Below are 13,245 nucleotides of genomic sequence, written 5' to 3' on the forward strand. Positions count from 1 at the left end.
GGGGGAAAACCCACTCTAAGCAGTTTACAGAGACAGCATATTTACCCCCCCAACAATCTGGGTCCTCGTTTTACCGACCGCGGAAGGATGGCAGGCTGTCAACCTTGAGCCTTGTGGGATTTGAACTGCCAAATTGCAGTCAGCACGTGTGGCCTGCAGTACCGCACTCTAACCACTGCGCCACTGAATAATCCCCCCCCCTTTCTTTCTCTTTTGTGCAGATGTTTGGAGTGCATAGTGATGTTTTACCACCAGGGCCGGGAAGAGGAGCCTTACGTCACCATCACCCGCAAGAAGCATATTCACAGCGACTGCGAGATCGAGATCGAGCAGGAAGTGGGGCACCTGGTGCGCCGGCTGGTCACTCACCGCAATGCTTTCAAGCGCATGGCGGTCATTCAGGCCTTCCTGGGCTCCACCCCACAGCTCACCCTGCAGCTTTATGTCACTATTGTAGAGCAGTACATGCCCCCCAGCAGAGGTAAGGACAGAACAGGGCCAAAGGATGGGGAGGGGAAAGGAAACTGAAGGGATGGTGGCAGAGGTGGGTTGCTAATGTTTTTACTACTGGTTCGGGCGTGATCGCGCTCGCATGTGACACTTCTGTGCATGTGGGTAGGCGGAGCCTCCTGCCACCGCTACTACCAGTTCGCCTGATCCGGGCCAAACTGGCAGCACCCACTTCTGGATGGTTGGATGAATTTTCTGGATGAAAATTTATTTGCTCTCCCGATGAGAGCAGATTTTATTTTTATTTTTATCTTATTTATTTCTTTTAAAAGAGCCGAGGTGACGCAGTGCTTAGAGTGCAGGACTGCAGCTACTTCAGCTGATTGCTAGCTGCAGTTCAGCAGTTCAAATCTCACCAGGCTCACGGTTGACTCAGCCTCCCATCCTTCCGAGGTGGGTAAAATGAGGACCAGATTGTTGGGGGCAAGAGGGTGACTCTCCAAACCACTTAGAGAGGGCTGTAAAAGCAGGTCAGAACCCCAAGATCTCAAGGGATCAATCTAGACTCTTCCAGAGGATTCTACAATCCTTTTTAAGGCTAGACAGCAAAACCTGTGTTTTTAAAGGTTAGAAAAGCTGCAGCGCCCCATAAATAAAAGATTTGCCTAAAAGGCTCAGAAAAACACCCGGTTGGCGAATTCTTGACAATTGAGGCTCTGGAATATGGACTCTGCTAGGTGTATAATTTCAGTGCGTGCTGTTCTGACTGAGGCTTCCCAAGAGCATTAAGCAAACTCCACGTCCCGACAAAAACCCCTTTTATTAATCGTGAATTCTGCTCATTCATATCCAGCAAAGTCTTTCAGGGGAGGATTTACGGTCACAGACCTTCTCTGGCTTGGAGAGCTGCCAGGCCGATATCTGCAAAACCTGGCAAGGAGTCTCGGAGAGTCACGGACCAATGAAGCGAACTAATTGTCTCCTGCAAACTCCACTCCCCTTTCGCTCCTCTTTTATTTCCTCTGGGAGGGACTATTCATCGTCCACCTGTGACCTTACTCCCAAGTCGACCCCTGTTCTTTAGCTGTTCCCTTCGTTTGGCAACTCTGCACATGCGCACATTGGGAACAGACTCCAGCTGTTCTTCTACCTCACTGATGTCTGACTCTGAAGGCAGCTGATAACTGTCACATGGCCCTGGCCCCATCTCTGCCGCCAACACAGAGCCCTCATCAGAGCCTTCCCCAGACTCCAGGACTGGTCCATGTTCCTCCCCACCCTCCACACTGTTCAACTCTGTTACCAGATCTGCTGGCTGCTGGCAGGCCACAATAGGTGTGGCTTTCTGTGCTCCTGGTTTAATAGAAGCGTCTGCGCAATTCCCAGAGGTGTGGTTCCAATAATTAGTGTTTATAAAATCGACTGCAGGTATTTTAATTGCCAAGCACGAAGGCATTTTGCCATCTGCTTTCCGAGAGGGATATCACCTTGGAAACATGCAGTCAGGTAACACACCCATCCAACCGATCCAGTGTGAGTCAGTGCTTTGAATAGCCTACCTCATCCTGATGTTTTCCAGATGTGCATGATGTCAGGTTTAATTCCCATCCAGGCATTCCCCTTCCTTTCCTCCTGAATGAATGAATGGATGGATGCTTTATTGAAGTCTTATATACAGGCAGCCCTCAACTTAACAACACTTCCTGTGGTGGCTGTTCGGAGTTACAATGGCATTGAAAAAGGCAACATGACCATTTTTCACACTTATGACCGTTACATTCAGATGCGTGACAACTGACTCACATTTATGACGGTTGCTGTTTCCCAGGGAGTTATGTGACCCCCTTCTGGCCACCTTCTCACAAGCCAGGTGAATGGGGAAGCCAGATTCACTTAACGACTGTGTGACTCATTTAAGAACGGCCGTGATTCACTGAACAGATGTGGCGAGAAAAATCTCAACGTGGGACAAAAACTCCATGACTGTCTCAGCCACATAAATTTGAGGTTGAATTGTGGTGTGCATTTGAACGCTACCCGTATTAACTAAAACGATCAATGTGTCTTCCTTTTTCCAATTGTGTGCATACGTAATTCTCGCTGCCGTTATCCCAGGTAATATTAAATATATACCTATAGATGAAAATATAATAAGGAAAACATTAGACTGTGCCGAAATGGACAGGTTAACGATGACAATTAAGGACAAAGAGGAAACGGAGTATTATTTAACTTGGGACCTATTTTATAAAGGGTTAGAAAATAGAAGCAAAAGTTAGTAATTTATAATTTAGTAATCTAATTTAGTAATTTATAATTAAGGAAATTAAAAGCGCGCGCGCGCACACACACGATTTGATTCAGACAGCGCATTGCCATTGAAGAAATGGAAACTGTATGGATGACAAAGGAAAATGTATAATAAAAATAATTTAAAACATAAAATAAAACCATCAATGTAAAACTCAGGTCAAAGCTTAGTAGTAAAATGAGCACATATAAATCTTTTTAAAAAAACTAAAAATTCACTTGACTAATTCAACTCAATCATACAGGGGTTCCGAGTGTGTGATGAAAATCAGGAATCTAGTAGCTTAAACTCAGAAAGGTGTGTGCCTTTTAATAAGGTGTATTATTCAGAAAAGGCTCTACAATACTAACATCCTTGCCTAAAGCAATGCCTGAAATGTATAGGGTTTCCTGCCTGAGGAGGGGGTTGGATTAGAAGACCTTCAAGGTCCCTTCCAACTCTGTTATTCTATTCTATTCTATTCTATTCTATTCTATTCTATTCTATTCTATTCTATTCTATTCTGTTCTGTTCTGTTCTGTTCCATACCACTCCATTAAACAGTGGGTGTTCCTTATGGAATTTCCTCAGATGGGAGATATATATGACTTTCATATCCCCTGCCCAGGAGTTGGAAGCTGGGAGAAATTTTTGTGTTTACAGAGCATTTATCCTGGGTGGTTTTTCCTTATATTTGTATGAGAGTATTGTCAGTTCCTGTAAATATAAAACAGAGTTTCACAACTGGTGTTTGCGACTTGGTTAATAGACGTTGAATGTACATTTGTGTGGGTGGCTTGGGAATTTTTGGCAACCAAATCTGAATTAGCCTTTGCCAAGGAGTCAGTGACAAAATGTGCTATTTCCTCGTTTGTTATATCTTCCATATTTCTCCGCAAGGATTCTTTAACCCCTCCTAAGCAGATTGAACCCAACCAAGAATTGGATGAAGGAAACGCAAGTTAAAACCTCTCAGGTTTTCAATATCCCAAACTCTCCAAGCTAAGCCTTGGCTAAGTTCCGGTCAAAGAAATGAACTAGCCCCCAAAATTCCATCGTTGTATAGAAAATAGTCTACAGAATCCGCAGCTCCTACAAAACTCGGTTGTAGATTAAGGTGGAAGGGTAGTTTGGATTTTACTAGGACATTCTTCTGCTGGACTAACCAGTCTCACTGGTTTCTTCTAATTTAGCTCAGCACACGGTTGTTCTTCTAACTCCTTGTGAAATTTTAATATGGAAAAGAGAGGAGACACACCCTGGGCAATAAATTACATTCCCTACCCCCCCCCCCAATTGCAGGCTCCTTTCCTTTCCTTTCCCCCTTTCTTTTGAGGGATGTGGTGGCTCAGTAGCTGAGCTTGTCAATCAGAAAGGTTGGCGGTTCAGCGGTTTGAATCCCTGGCGCCGCGTAACAGAGTGAACTCCCATGACTTGTCCCAGCTTCTGCCAACCTAGCAGTTCGAGAGCATGTAAAAATGCAAGTAGAAAAATAGGAACCACCTTTGGTGGGAAGGGAACAGCGTTCTGTGCGCCTTCAGCGTTTAGTCATGCCGGCCACATGACCACGGAGACGTCTTCGGACAGCGCTGGCCCTTCGGCTTTGAAATGGAGATGAGCACTGCCCCCTAGAGTCGGGAACGACTAACACATATGTACGAGGGGAACTTTTACCTTTACAAACCTTTGGTTTACATTGAAAAAGCAAGTTTTTGGACACCAAAGGAGTAAAGCAGGAGTATAGAAACAAAAATCCCATTAAATCCAGTGAGATTTACCTCATGAGAAAATGTATCTAGGATTGCAATGACTCACTTCACAGAGGCAATGATTCGCTTAACAATGGTGGCAAGATTCACTTAACAACTATATTTACTCATTTAAGAATTGCAGTGATTCACTTAACAAGGGTGGCAAGAAAAGTTGTAAAATGGGGCAAACTCACTTAGCAAATGTTTCGCTCAGCAACATCAATTTTGGGTTCAATTGTGGTCGTTACTCAAGGACTACAATGGATGGGCTGCTGGGGGTTCGCACGGGTTCGGACGATCCTCTAGCTAGAATTCTGCCCGGTACAGCAAACGCCCAAGTGACATCCTGGCTGGCCACGCCCTCCCCTCCCAGGAGTCTCCACAAGGGCCCTTCATCATGTCAGGTATTTGCAGAGCCCGGGCGGAGGCTCAGAGAGTGGGGGAAACAGACCTAGCGGAGGTTCCGGAAGTCTGGAAATGATCCTATTTCTGGCCTCCGGAGCCCGGGGGAAGCAATTTTTGCCCTCCTGGAGGCTCAAGGAAATGCCCCCTGCCACGGTGCAGGAGGCCAACCAGGCCATGCCCACCCTGGCCATGCCCACCCAGCAACAGGGCAGCGAAGCCGTTGCTGCAATTTTTGAAGCCCACTCCTGGAACTAGTAATTTAACAACTGCAGTGATTCCCAGCACCTCTAAATTTTTACAAGTTGATCGTGGTTTGCTCTTCGTTGCTTACCTTTCATTTTCCCTTCCCTTCTAGCTGTGCTGATGAGCATGTGCTTACTCTCAGTCACGTACGGCGCTTTGGTCTGCAACACCCTGGCCATCCAGATCAAGTACGATGACTACAAGATCCACCTCCACCCGCTGGCCTTCATCTGCATCATCTTCTGGAGGAGCTTGGAGATCTCCACCCGCGTCACCATCTTGGTCCTCTTTGGGACCGTCTTCAAGTATTACGGCTTGGCCGTCGGGGCGGCCAACTTCTTGGTCTTCTTCTTCTTACCGTGGATTGAGTTTTGGAGAAGCGGGGCCAAGCTGCCCGAGAATGTGGAGAAAAACTTCAGCCGGGTGGGAACTTTGACTGTCCTGATCTGCATCACTCTGCTCTACGGTGGCATCAATGTCTTCTGTTGGTCAGCTGTCCAGCTCAGGTTGTCCAGGCGGGACCTGATTGTCCGCTCCCAAAACTGGGGCTGTTTAGCTTTGTTCTACGTGTTCCGTGGACTGGAGAACACGTTGCTGCTCCTGGTTTGGTACTTCTTCAAGGAAGACTTCTACGAGTACGTCTGCACTCCCATGCTTGTGCTGCAGCTGCTGGTGGCCTACTGCCTGGCCATTGTCTTCATGCTTTCTTTCATGCAGTACCTGCATCCCTGCCGCCGTCTCTTCACGCACAACGTCTCGGACTTCTTGCATTGCGTCTGTTGCCAGAAGGAACACATTGCCGTTGCGGTCGATGTTGAGCCACCCCGTGAACCTGGCGTGAGGCACAGCATCGTATGACAATCGACACCCTGCTGATGGGGTGATGATGAACCCCCATCCGGTGTCAAGTTTCAGGAGCGGTACCTGTTCTCCCCCATTGGGATTAGCCTTAATTTCACGGTGCTATGCTATAATTTATAAGCAGGAACGCAGGCAACTGTGGTGAGGATGTCTTCCTCAGCATCAGATGGACTTACGACGGTGGGCTGGAAGGATACCCTTCGCTGCTGTTGGTGCAGGACTAGGGCAATCAGCATCGGGGACAGCAGTAGAAGACTTGACACGTAGTATGAAAGAGGAACTCTAGTTGATGGGGCAAACCACCAATGAAGGATGGTTTTTGCTCTTCTGGGTGCCAGCAGTCTGGCACTGAAACTGTCTTGGCTGTGCCCATTTCCAGAAATGGAACTGAAGGACATTCAGCTGGCTCAGGAATATTGTAAGACGAAGCTTTGCAGAAGAGACTGTCTCACTGTCTCTTGTGATCCTGCACAGTTGGGTAAAGCTTCAAAGGGACTTCCCCAACTGTTCCTTTTATTTATTTCAAAACTTGTGAAGACTGTCTTTTTTTGTAATTTGAAGTGCTGGAAAAGATGTTGCCGTTGATAGCAACTTAGTCTCAGAATTTGTTTGGGTTCCTGTAGTTCCATTTATGGTCATGGGGTCTGAAAGCTCAGGGTGACAAGTCTCCCAAGGAGCCCCATTGATGGAGCTTTGGATTTCTTGGCTCCACATCTTCAGGGGTGCCGCAACAGATTGGCCTTCCCAACTGCCCTGGAAGGACCAAGATAGTGGCCAACTGCTACATTAGTGGCATTCTTCAAGGGAGAAAGAGCCGAGGTTGAATGCATTGAGCTTGTGATGGGAAACTGGAGCATTCCACATCCAAGTTCTGGTTCTAGGAGGAGATCAGCTCTTCATAGTTTGGGCTCTCACCCGGGGAGGTAAGCATTTCCCAATCACTTGGCTGGGCCCCATACAAAGATATACTTAAAAAACCCATTACGTTGAAATGCTCAGGTCTACCAACCCAATTTGGCCAAGCTTCTTGGCCTCCCAAAACACTTCCCACTGTATGCAGTGCAAGACGGTTTCTGAACACAAGCTCATCCAGTAAGTGAGTCTTCAATCGAAATGCTTGTGAGGAATACGGGTTGACATGTCGAGTTCCATACTTGACTTCCAACAATTGTCTTGCATGAACTGATTTCTCCTTGTACCTCTCCTCTATGGAGCTAAGGCAAGGATGTTCAAACTTGGCAACACTCGGGCCTGGAGACTGCAACTCCCTGAGGAATTCTGGAAGTTGAAGTCCACAAGCCTTAAAAAGTTGCCATGTTTGGAGACCCCCTTAGCTAACGGATATGCCAGACTGAGTTAAAGGATCACTTTTATGTGGGATTTTGGTGCCCTTGCGTGGAAAGTTTGATCTGTCACCATCCTTCCTCTTCGTGGTTCTTTCTGTCCCAAGGAGCAGGTGAACAAGACTATCAGAAGTAATAATTCCAGAAAGAAAGAAAGAAATAGAAGAGGAGGATGAAGGTGAGAAGTCAACAGACAATAGAAACAGCACTCTGATTGGATGATAGCCACTGCCTCATAACACCCATAATGCACTGCTGTAGGGCTACGAGCCTATGACCACCTAATGTTGATTAGTGTCAGAAAAAAAAAAGCAGATCCAAAACCCTGAATCCCGTAATAACCAGAGGAAGATACACAATGGATGCTAAGCCCAAGAGAGTAGGGGCAAGACAGTATACTACAACTGTCTTTTGGTGCTACCTTAAGATGGCCACTCTGGAACACTTTGGATGTTCTCACTTGTATAGGGATTTCCAAGTCAGTCTTTTCCCGGCTCCCCAGATATCATCCTTTGCGACTTTTACCCTCAACAGCCAATATGTGAAGGTTAGAGAAGGCCGCCTTTGATTGATAAGGAGATTCCCATTAGTATTCCTTAGGCCAGTGATGGCAAAGCTTTTCGGCACCAAGTGCCAAAAAGGCAGCACTTAGCGCGCACTCGTCTGGGAAGACCAGGAAGAGGAATTGCCCAGGGGGCATGCATGTGCCAGAAAATGTACTTCTGGTTTCCGGCGCACGCATGAACACTGACCAGCAAGTCTTCCGGATACTACCATGCATGCGCATAAGCCAGTCAGCTGACTGGCATGAAAACGGGAGGCCAGCTCTTCCGGTTTCCGGCACTGATGCCCGCACAAAGGACAGCTGATTGTCGGGTGCGCGCATGCACGCCAGAAACCCAGAAGAGGAACGGGTGATGTTAGCGCATGCCAGGCAACATGGCTCTGCATGCTACTTCGGGCACACATGCCATAGGTTTGCCATCACGGCCTTAGTCCCTGTCCATCTTCTTACTTTTTTGCCTGTTCTCGACTGCGAATAGGAAGGAAAACAAACAAAATAGTCCTAAATAGCCCGGTTTGAATCTGTGTATTTGTTAAATCCTCATTTGCGTTTGTGTTGTCCGTTAAACCCTCACTGCCTGCATATTGTCTGCAGCCAAGGCATTCGTTCCTTCCTGAGATCCAGACCTCTCACCTGAAATAAACCTGACCTCAGGGGAGCACTCAGACAGAGCCTTCCTCCGCTTCGTGTTGAACAGGAGTTTGTCTGTCAGCAACGCAGCATAAAGCCAATGCTGCATATACTAGCCGAGCCAACCCTTGGGTAGAGTTTCACCCTCTGCAGTTGGCTTTCTGAAGACAGCTTAACCTAGCCGACAGCTGAGCCAGCGAGGAACAATCACCTACCTCAAGGAGAGATTCCACCACTGCCTTTTCGACTGAGATTAAACCAGGTGTCCAGATCAGGTTTTGGGACCAGGCAATCTTAAAACCAGAGGCACAACTTGTTTTCCCTGATTCTCCCTTTTTTGTTTAATGCATAATTTCCTGTAGGCTGCCCATGGCGGCCAGGAACTTCCCAATATGTGATTTTTCATGACTGGTGGTTTTCTTTTACTCTTCCTCTCCCTCTTCCTCTCCCTCTCCCTCCCCTTCCTTCTCCCGCCCCTTCCCTCTTCCTTCTGTCCCATCCCCTTCTCTTGTTTTTTCCCCTCTTAAATGAAGCAGCCTGCATTTAGGGATTTAGGAAATAGACAAGTGCAGCCCTTAAAAATATCATCCTGAACTACCTCTTTGAAATGACCATTTCCCCCCTTCTTTTTTTTTAAAACTGCCTTTTCTTTGGGTATTCTGAAGGTGTGTTGAGGAGTTAAGCAAAATTGCAAAATAAGGTTTTTTCTTTCTCCTCTCCCTTTAGATGGGAGGTTTGAAGATTATATGATGGATTGGTTCCTGTTATTTATGGGGAGGAGGGGAAACAAAACTCTTCCTCACCTATAGAAAAATAGCCTGTTTGGGGAAATATTTCCCTTTACAATTATACCAGTCCATCGTGTCTCAGCCATCCACCCTCCAAGTACACCGAATTGCCACTTTTAGAATTTGCAGCCAAATTTAGGATTTAAATCAGATTGTTCTGGTTCAAACAAAACCTTGTTCAGAAGAGACCGCAAATTCACTATTCCTAATTAAAGCATCTGTTTTTATATGCATGAACTTTCTGTTTTTGATATTCAGGTAGAGTTAGGATACTTATTTAGGCTTAAGGTAACATTTACACAAAAGGTATTGGATCTGAAGATTTTTTTGGAACTCTTAATGTTTACAGATGTATTTCCCTCTGCAAAAAAAGAAGCTGTAAAGCTCTTATTAAACTAGCCAAGGAAGATTAATCATAATCGGGGGCCATGAAAACACTGACTCTTGAAATAAAACGCTTGTCCAGCTAAATGCGTGTGAGAATTCCATGTTCTTTCTACCATATATACCACTCAATGCAATTATGTACTACCATCTCATACTATAAGGGCTAAGACGCTGAGCTTGTTGATCGGAAAGGTTGACAGTTCGGCGGTTCGAATCCCTAGCATTGCATAACGGAGTGAGCTCCCGTTACTTGTCTCAGCTTCGACCAACCTAGCAGTTCGAAAGCAGGTAAAAATGCAAGTAGAAAAATAGGGACCACCTTTGGTGGGAAGGTAATAGCGTTCCGTGCGTCTTCGGCGTTTAGTCATGCCGGCCACATGACCATGAAGATGCCTTCGGACAGCGCTGGCTCTTCGGCTTTGAAAGGGAGATGAGCACCGCCCCCTAGAGTCAGGAACAACTAACACGCATGTGCAAGGGGAACATTTACCTTTATCTCATACTATGTTTCTCTCCGTTTATAAAAAAAAAACATAGGAAAACTTTTTTTTTTAGCTTGCTGGAACATAAGGTCTTGCAATGCAGCTGGAACATCAAAAGATATAAGTGCACAAAGCCACCTGTTGATGGAAGTATTTTAAACTGCTTAGGTCATGCTTTTAAATATAGAATCTCAGCTCAGGGTGGCTTTGGTTAGCATCTGATTATATCCATGAAAAGAAGCTTAGTGACGGGCAAAAAACCCACCACTGGGTGGCAGAATTGATAATACGATGTGATATTAAGGAAGGTCAACTGTGAAGCAGAACACAAAAAAAGGGATAACATCAATTCAAAATTGAAAATTGCATTTGAAATCTATATAATGTGCTGGGCAGGCGTGAGTTTGATGTTGCCATGTTACGTGTTGTTTATCAAATGCTGTCCTCCTGATTCCCCGATGCTCTCGGTGCCGAGTATTATTCCGCACCATCTATAATAAGAGTCAGATATTGCAAACTATAGTACTGCATGCGTTGTCCTATTTTGTAAACCGTGAACTTTGATTACCTGTCAACTTTCAAAATACTATGAAATATCAACTACTGTACTGAAACAAACCTTTAATAAAATGTGAAATGCAAATACATTTTGGAGAGGGAAAAAACCCCCTTCGATTGGTTGGATCAAATTGTGTTTCAGCTCAAATCACAGATACACTCTGAAGCTTTGATTTAGCTGCAAAGGTAAATCTGCCCTGGACATCAATAGTACATACTGGTAGTTCTGGACTTACGACCACAACTGAGCCCCAAATTTAAGTTGCTAAGTGAGAAATTTCTTAAGTGAGCTGGGCCCCATTTTACGACTTTTGTCGCCACATTTGTTAAGTGAATCTGGGATGAGATTTCTTAAGATCAAAGGGGAAGCTATCTCCTCTAATTTGTTTATTTTTTAATCCTCAATTTTCCTATTAGCCATTTTTTGAAAGCACAAGCCTCTGGTTCTGCATTTGCTCATATTAACCTTGATTATATCAGGCGTGAAGGATTGAGACCACACATCAGATTCCAGTTAAAGTGCTTTATTGCTCATTGCCTATATACAAGAATCTAGTCAGCTCTGAAATTGGCACCAGACAGGTTAGCAGAATTAAAGAGGGGTTGGACTTGTGCTGCTTGTGGGAACGTAGCAATTCTAGGCTGGTTCCGCTCTTCACCCCGCCCACTGGTTTCCCCTGCTCTTCTCCTACAGCTTACCCTGTTTTCCCCCCAAAATAAGAAAAGATTTACAGTCACAGACCTTATCTGGCTTGGAGAGCTGACAGACCAATATCTGCAAAACCTGGCAAGGAGTCTCAGAGAGTCACGAACCAATTAAGCGAACTAATGGTCTCCTGCAAACTCCACTCCCCTTTCGCTCCTCTTTTATTTCTTCTGAGACAGGCTATTCATCGTCCACCTGTGGCCTTACTCCCAAGTTGACCCCTGTTCTTTAGCTGTTTCCTTTGTCTGTCAACTCTGTGAATGCCAACACTGGAACAGGCTCCAGCTGTTTGTCTGCCTCACTGGTGTCTGACTCTGAAGGCAGCTGATAACTGTCAGACGGCTCTGGGCCCCTCTCTGCCTCTGATACAGAGCCCTCATCAGAGACTTCCCCAGACTCCAGGACTGGCCCATGTTCCTCCCCAACCTTCTCACTATCTGAATCTGCTGCCAGCTTTGCTGGCCACTGGCAAGCCACAACAGTTACTTAAATAGATTGAGATGGACTTCCTGATAATAAAATCAACATTGTGGATTCTCATAAGTGTGCCTCAGCATTGCAATGAAATAGGAGCTGGTGGGGTTGTATATCCTGTGTAGGAATAAAGCTACAATATTTAAGTAGTTCTCTATTGTTGTTTTCCAGGATCCATTTGTAACCTTTAGCCTAGTGTTCTCTGTCATTTCCTGGTTGTCTTTCATGCAGGTATTGAACACACCTAAGTTTGATTAGACAGCCAGTTTGATATGGTGCTAAGGTACAAGGTTAGAAACCAGGAAATGGGGAGCTTTAATCCCCCTCGGGCATCAAGCCAACTGGTGATCTGGGGCAGTCATATTCTTTCGACATACCTTGTTTCCTCAAAAATAAGCCTTCCCCGGATAATAAGCCCAATCGGGCTTTTGAATGCATGCACTAAAATAAGCCCTCCCCAAAAATAAGCCCTCTGCGAAAATATTGTAACATAGCAGCAGCCACGAGGTTACCACACTCGTCACCTCCTGCATCTAAAAAATAATAAGACCTCCCCGAAAATAAGGCCAAGCGCTTATTTCGGGGGGGGGGGTGTCAAAAGAAAATAAGACCCTGTCTTATTTTGGGGGAAACACGGTAGGAAGGAGGCAATAGCAAACTACTTCTGAAGCAACTTGTCCTGAGAACTGCAGGGACCTGTCCGGACAGGCGTCAGGCGTTACCAAAAAAGGTATAAAAACAAACAAACATAACCTTGCTTACGGGGCATTTTTTTCAGTCACCTACAATCAGCCAAATACTATGACCTCAGAGGAAAGAGCAACGTTGCATTTATTTGTATGGCTATTGGGTATGGCCGGTCTAGAGAAAAGAAGGACTAGGGGAAACATGATAGCAGTATTCCAATATTTGAGGGGATGCCCCAAAGAGGGAGGGGGAAAGTGTCAACCTATTCTCCAAACCACCTGTAGACAAGGCAAGAAACAATGGATGGAAGCAATCAAGGAGTTGGATGGAATTAAGGAGAAGCTTCCTAACAGTGAGGACAATTAACCAGCGGAACAGAAGTTGCCTTCAGAAATTGTGGGCGTTCCATCACTGAAGTTTTTAAGAAGAGACTGGACAGTCACTTGTCTGAAACGGTATAGAATATCCTGTTTCAGCAGGGGGTTGGAATGGAAGACTTCCAAGGTTCTATTCTGTTCTATTCTGTTCTATTCTGTTCTATTCTATTCTATCCTATCCTATCCTATCCTATCCTATCCTATCCTATCCTATCCTATCCTATCCTATCCTATCCTACCCTACCCTA

At 45.5% G+C, this 13,245-nt stretch overlaps 1 protein-coding gene across 1 annotated transcript in view; it reads left to right on the top strand.

The window, feature by feature from the left end:
* XKRX (XK related X-linked) overlaps window positions 1-10,832 on the top strand; it is a 30,224-nt gene extending 19,392 nt beyond the window's left edge. Inside the window, exons 3-4 of the mRNA XM_081964355.1 lie at window positions 222-481; window positions 5,252-10,832. Of these exons, the coding sequence (XP_081820481.1) occupies window positions 222-481; window positions 5,252-5,997 (1,006 nt within the window). The 3' untranslated portion in view covers window positions 5,998-10,832. The remainder of the gene's footprint in view (window positions 1-221; window positions 482-5,251) is intronic.
* Window positions 10,833-13,245: the final 2,413 nt, after the last annotated feature.

The sequence above is a fragment of the Natrix helvetica genome (assembly GCF_964273705.1).
Source record: "Natrix helvetica genome assembly, chromosome: 11".
Classification (NCBI taxonomy): Eukaryota; Metazoa; Chordata; class Lepidosauria; order Squamata; family Natricidae; genus Natrix; species Natrix helvetica.